Source organism: Corvus brachyrhynchos, unplaced genomic scaffold (assembly GCF_000691975.1).
Source record: "Corvus brachyrhynchos isolate BGI_N302 unplaced genomic scaffold, ASM69197v1 scaffold99, whole genome shotgun sequence".
NCBI classification, from domain to species: Eukaryota; Metazoa; Chordata; class Aves; order Passeriformes; family Corvidae; genus Corvus; species Corvus brachyrhynchos.
The window spans coordinates 362,582-368,028 of record NW_008239778.1 but is presented as its reverse complement, the minus strand read 5'-3'; the positions used below and the strand labels follow the sequence as shown (position 1 = coordinate 368,028).

At 62.1% G+C, this 5,447-nt stretch overlaps 1 protein-coding gene across 1 annotated transcript in view; it reads left to right on the top strand.

Annotated features, from left to right (window-relative positions):
* The window catches only part of DPH1 (diphthamide biosynthesis 1), a gene marked incomplete at its 3' end in the record, with an annotated part of 20,970 nt that overhangs the window by 4,223 nt on the left and 11,300 nt on the right, over positions 1-5,447 (top strand). The window contains 3 exon segments of the mRNA XM_017742950.1: positions 108-258; positions 260-570; positions 2,858-2,921. Coding sequence (XP_017598439.1) covers positions 108-258; positions 260-570; positions 2,858-2,921 — 526 coding nt within the window.

Genomic DNA, 5,447 nt, shown 5'->3' with positions numbered 1-5,447 from the left:
TCACCAGGGGCTGGGTGGCTTTTTCCCGGTGGGATAACGGGATCCCCTTGTTGGGGAAACAGGGGCGCATTAGGGTGTTGCCGGGGCGCTGGCGGATGAGCCGTGAGGGGCTGTGCGTGGTGTCCCCTCGGTGTGCGGACAGCCAGCTGCACTCACAGCGTTTGACATAGTTACAGCGGTGCTTTCTGGGCTAAAAAAAGCCTTGTTCCCCAAAAAAGCGCCAGCAATCTGCCCCCAGCGTGAAGGGCAGGACCCCACCCCTTTTCCCCGCTTGTCCCTAGGGGTTTGAGCACAGCGACCCTTCTCCCGCTGGACCCAAGGACTGACATGAGGACAGCAAGGATGCTGGTGGCCCGTGGGGTGCGGGCTGCTGTGCCCTCCTGATCCCTCCTTTGGGTGCCCCCGTTTGTCCCACAGCCCGAGGCCCCGCGCGGCATGTGGCACAGCAGATCCCCGAGGAGATCCTCGGGAACGCGGAGCTGCGGGAGGCGGCGGAGGCCCTGCCCCCCAACTACAACTTCGAGATCCCCAAGACCATCTGGCGCATCCGGCAGGCTCAGGCCAAGAAGGGTGAGCGCTGACCCGGGGAATGAGCGGTTTTGGGGCTGGTTTGTGCTGCTGAGCCCCTCCCCCGCAGTGGGACCCCCATGGGGCAGGGGGGGGGCCGAGCTGCTGCTGTGCTCCGGCGTGTTTAGGCTCTGTCTTGGCGAGCTCTCCTCCTCTCGAGGGGGGTTAATAGATCTGTATCTCTGGATTATAATCACATTGGACAGGACAGGTTGAGCTGCGCGGACCTGTCAGCCTGGAGATGTGTCTGGGATGCTGGCCAGGTCCCTGCTGTGCTCCTCTTGCCTCTCTCCTCTCTCCCTGCACTTTCCTGACACGCTGCCGGGGCCGGGAAGAGGGAGCCCCACAACACCGGGGCGGGGCTGGCAGGGAGCTAGGCCATGCTGCTCTCTGCTCTGAACCTCCCTCGGGGTCCTGGGAGCTCTGAACCTTCCTCAGAGGGTTGTGTAGCCCCAGAGGAGCGGGGAACGATTTTGAAGGCTTCAGGAGCGGTGCCAGGGCTTTCCCTGCACAGCCTGTGCATCCCACTGAGCAATATGTGATCAACTACAGCGAGCAGGACACGGAGCCTCCCCCTCCATCCCCGGGTGTCAGCGGCGTCCCCACCCTCACTCCACGCGCAGGCAGGGGCTGCTCGTGGGGCCGTGTGGCGGAGCCAGATTTGAAATGCTTTGTATCCACCTGGGAACGTCTCTGCCTGCTGCCACCGAGCTGGCAGGGCTGGCAGGCGTCACGGGGGATGTTCTGGAAGCTGAGCTGCTCCCGGCTGCGATGCCGAAGGGCTGGAGGGTGTGGAGCTGCCCGGTGCATTCCAGCTGTGGTGTGGGAGTCAGGGCTGGACGTGTCCCATCAGGACATGGCGAGGCCGCCCAGCCGTGCTGCTCTGGCTTTCCTTGCTGTGTTTTGCTGCTTGGCACCTCCTAATTAAATGTAAATATGCGGCTGGGATTTAGGCTTCCGAGCTGGGAGCAGAGCCCATCCCCCAGCCAGCCGTGCTGGGATTTAAAAATCCGCGTGTGCAGAGACCAGCCAGGGACTCGTTGCTGGGGGAACGCAGCCTCCCACCGGGCTGCAGCCTGCCCTGCCTGTGCCCTGCCTGCTGTGGGGTTTGAGGGGGGCTGGGGGGCACCCCTTGTCGTCGTGCTGTGATGGTGGAGAGCAAGCCAGCTGCCTCCTGCCAACCCCCTGTTTGCAGATCTGGGGTGGAGGGCAGCCCCAAATGGGCCAAAATGGTCTCAAATGGCCTGGGGGATGCTGGGACACAGAGCCCTCATCCCTGCCAGGTCAGGCAGGGGCTGGCAGAGCACGTGCAGCTTCCCTTGGGCCCTGCAGGTTGGAACAGGGTGGGATCAGCCCGATTTGAGCCAAGCCTTTACACAGCTCCACACTGGCCAGCGGGCTGGGCCTGGCAGCATGGGGACTTTGTTGGAGGGGAATCTGGAGGGAGTGTTTGGATAGATAGCATGGAAGCTGGGATATCTTAGTGGGATTGGGAGGCGAAACAACAGGATTAATGGGGCCTCCTCCATTCACCTCCTCCATCGTGGTCCCTGCTCCTCCCCACCACCCCGTGGGGGGCTCCTGGCTGGGCCCCAGGCACTGGGCAGTCTGCTGGCCTTTGGAGGAAGAGGGATTGTTCTGAGCTGTGAGGAGGGAGCAAATGAGGAAACATAATTTGTTGTTGAATAAATTCCTGCAAGGCACAATGCTGCGGCTGCTGCTGGCCACCCTCCTGAAATGGGGAGAGAAGCTGAGAGGGGAGTGTGGAGAAGAGCAGCGAGGATGATCAAAGGTTTGGGGCAGCTTCTGTATAAGGAGAGATTAAATAGATTTAGATCCTTTAGCTGGAAAAGAGGTGAACGAAGGGGGATATGATAGGGAGGTAGAATTGTGAATGATGTGGAGAGGCTGAACAGGGGATGATTGTTCACTCTTTCTTGTACCAGGAGAACCAGGGGCACGCATTTACATTATTAGAAGCAGGTTTAAAATAAACAGAAGAATACCTTTTCCTGTACAGCACATAATTAAAATCTGGAAGTCATTACTGTGGGAAGCGGGAGAGACCAGCAGTGTCAGCAGGTTCAGAGAGGGATGAGGTGTGTGCACAGGGAGAGTGGATACAGCCCAAGGCAGGACGGTGTGCACCCCAGCTGCCAGAGCCACCCAGATTTTTGGCCAGCGCCTGCCTGGTTTGGGGAGGGTGGTTTGTGGCTGCACCTTGAGCTGGTCCTCACTTCAGGATGGCCCTTCCAGCCCCTCCTAACCCCGTGGGTGTTTCTCTTCCCAGTGGCCCTGCAGATGCCGGAAGGGCTCCTCATGTTCGCCTGCACCATCGCTGACATCATTGAGCGGTAAGACCACGGCTTTTCCCTGCTTCCCTGCTGGGCTCCAGGGCTGGGGAGGGGGTGAGGGCTATTGCTGGGAATAGGGTGGCCACTGGGCAGGATGAGGCCCAGGGCTATGGATGAGGGGATGCTGTGGCTGCCCTCGTGGGGCCACAGCCTGGCTGGGCACAGCTGGGCAGCCCTGCGGCAGGTCACGGGGACCTGCTGCCAGCCCTGGGGACAGGGACCGGCACGGTGCCAGCCCAGCCCTCGCTGCTTGGCTTCTCCCTCCCTCTCCGCTGTGCTGGGAGCTGCTGACAGGCTCAGCGTGCCGGGGCCCCCGCGGGGGTGCTGGAGCTGGGGGGCAGCCGTGTTAACAACCGGCTGACGCCAGCCCGGTGCCCGCGTGCTCACCACGGCAGCACAGCCAGGGGAGGGCTGGCAGCGGGGCCACCGCTGCGGCACGGACCCGTCCTCCTCCCCCATGGCCTCGTCCTGCCTGTGCAGCCACGCTGCCCAGCACGGAGATGCTCAGGGGCAGCCTTGCTGCGACTGGGGAGGCTTGAGGCCATGGTGATAGCACGGAAAGGGTCACTCCTGCTGGGTGACCCCTTGACCGCAGCTCCTCTCTTGATTTTTTTGTGCCGCTTGAGAGGCGAGGCTGAGGCACCGGAGAGGAGCTGGGCTGTGCAGTGACAGTGGATGCAGGCACCTTGCAGAAATTGGCCGTGATCTCTTTCCTGCCGAGCGCGCCTGCCTTCCTCCCCACCCACCACAGCCCCCTCCGCAGCCCCTCTCTGTTTTAGCACAATGAATTAGTGCTAATAGCGCTTCGTGCCTCGTCTGCCATCGGGGTCGTGGCACTCATTAGCAGCTGCCTTCCCGGGGCCGGCAGCCTCGCCTCCCCACCCTGAGCCAAGCTGCCGCTGCCGTGCCGGGTGGGAAGGCAGCCGTGCCCGCGAGCTTTGTCCCCGCTTTGCCGTCGTCTCCCCCGCGGGGATCGCGGCAGCCCCACACTGGGTGGGAAGGTGGGCACGGGCAGGGGATGGGCACGGGGGGCAGGGGATGGGTGCGAGTGTGGGCAGCTCTGCGTGGGTTTGTCCCTTTAAGTGGAGCTGCCTCCTCTCCGGCTTTGGCACCCAGCCGCTTTCATGTCTCCGACTTCAAAGGGAGTGGATTAAGGGGCTCTTTTATCTGAATGAAACCTTAAGCCCCACTTCCCGGTGGATGGTGGATTCCAGGGTGCTGAATGCCGGGGTGCGGGTGGATTCTGGGGTGCTGGAGTCCTTGCTGGACTCGCCCTCTTTGCTGGGGGTGCTCCACAGGGCTGGTGAGGGGTGCTGGTGGGAGATGGGTGCTGCATGGGTGGAGGTGCCCAGCCAAGGGAGGGGATGTGGGGGCACTGATGGGATGGTGTTTGGATGTGGGATGGCGTCAAGGCTGAGCAGGAGGGCCGTATCCTTCCCTCGCTGCCACCATGCATCACCCAGAGACACCCCACTGCCGGTCCCTTACTGAGAGCACTGGGTGCCATCCGTGATCCTGGCTGGGATGTGGCTGTGCTGGGTACCAGCACTGCCAGCCAGAGGATTGTGGCTGTGGGCAGGAGTGAGCCCAGCCCTGTGTCCACTCTCTCGGGGACACACTCAGGACCAGTTACACTGCCAGAGGTGAGGTGTGAATCGGCAGGTGGCCTCGTTAGTTCCTGCCTCTTCCTGCTATTAATATTCATCGCCAGCATTAATGTGGAATTGCAGCTCGGCCGCCCGCTCCTGCTGGCCCTCCTCACCCAGTGCTGGGGCCGGATGAGCCTCCGACGTGACAGGAATCGCTGCAGCCGTGTGCTCTGGCTGCCGTGGCCAGGCTGGGGACAGGTGCTTGGGGTACCATCAGTTCCGGGCTGGTGTCCCCTTCTGGTGACAGAGAGGATGTGAGAGCTGAGCGTGACAGGAATACCTTTGTGCCCACGGGGGGCATTGCTCAGCAAGCACCCCCTTTCCCCAGTCCATCCCCACAGCCTCCTGTCCTTGCTGGTGGGAATTTGGGGAGTGAGTTCCCGCTACATTCTCTGCTGCTGGCTGCAGAGCCATGCCCGGGGCTGGTGCCCCTGGGGTGACAGTGCCCACCCCTGTGTGTTCCGGTTGAACTGGAGCCGTGTCAGCTGCCACTCAGACGGAATATTTATCCCTTCTGCTGGAGCTGCCTTTTAATAGAATATTTGTGCCGTGGCCTGGTGGTGCTGGGGAGAGCTGAGAGCGGGGACGTGGCTCACTCCCCCGCATCACAGGCGGCTCGGGGAGGACACGGTGCTCGCTCTGCGTCTGTCTGTCCCCGTGCAGTGGGTTGGCGGTGTCACCACGTCCCTCACTGCCACGTGGGAGTGAGCAGGCCCCTGGGGAGCCCCGTGGGGTAAGGAGGGGGGGCTGCTGGGGATGAAGATGTAGCTGAAGCATCAGAGGCGCCGTGGGGTTCTTAGCCTGCAGCCGTTGAAACTGAGAGCGCACTCGGAGCATTGACCGGTGTGAGGCCAGTTAATTACCGTTACTAGGTTTG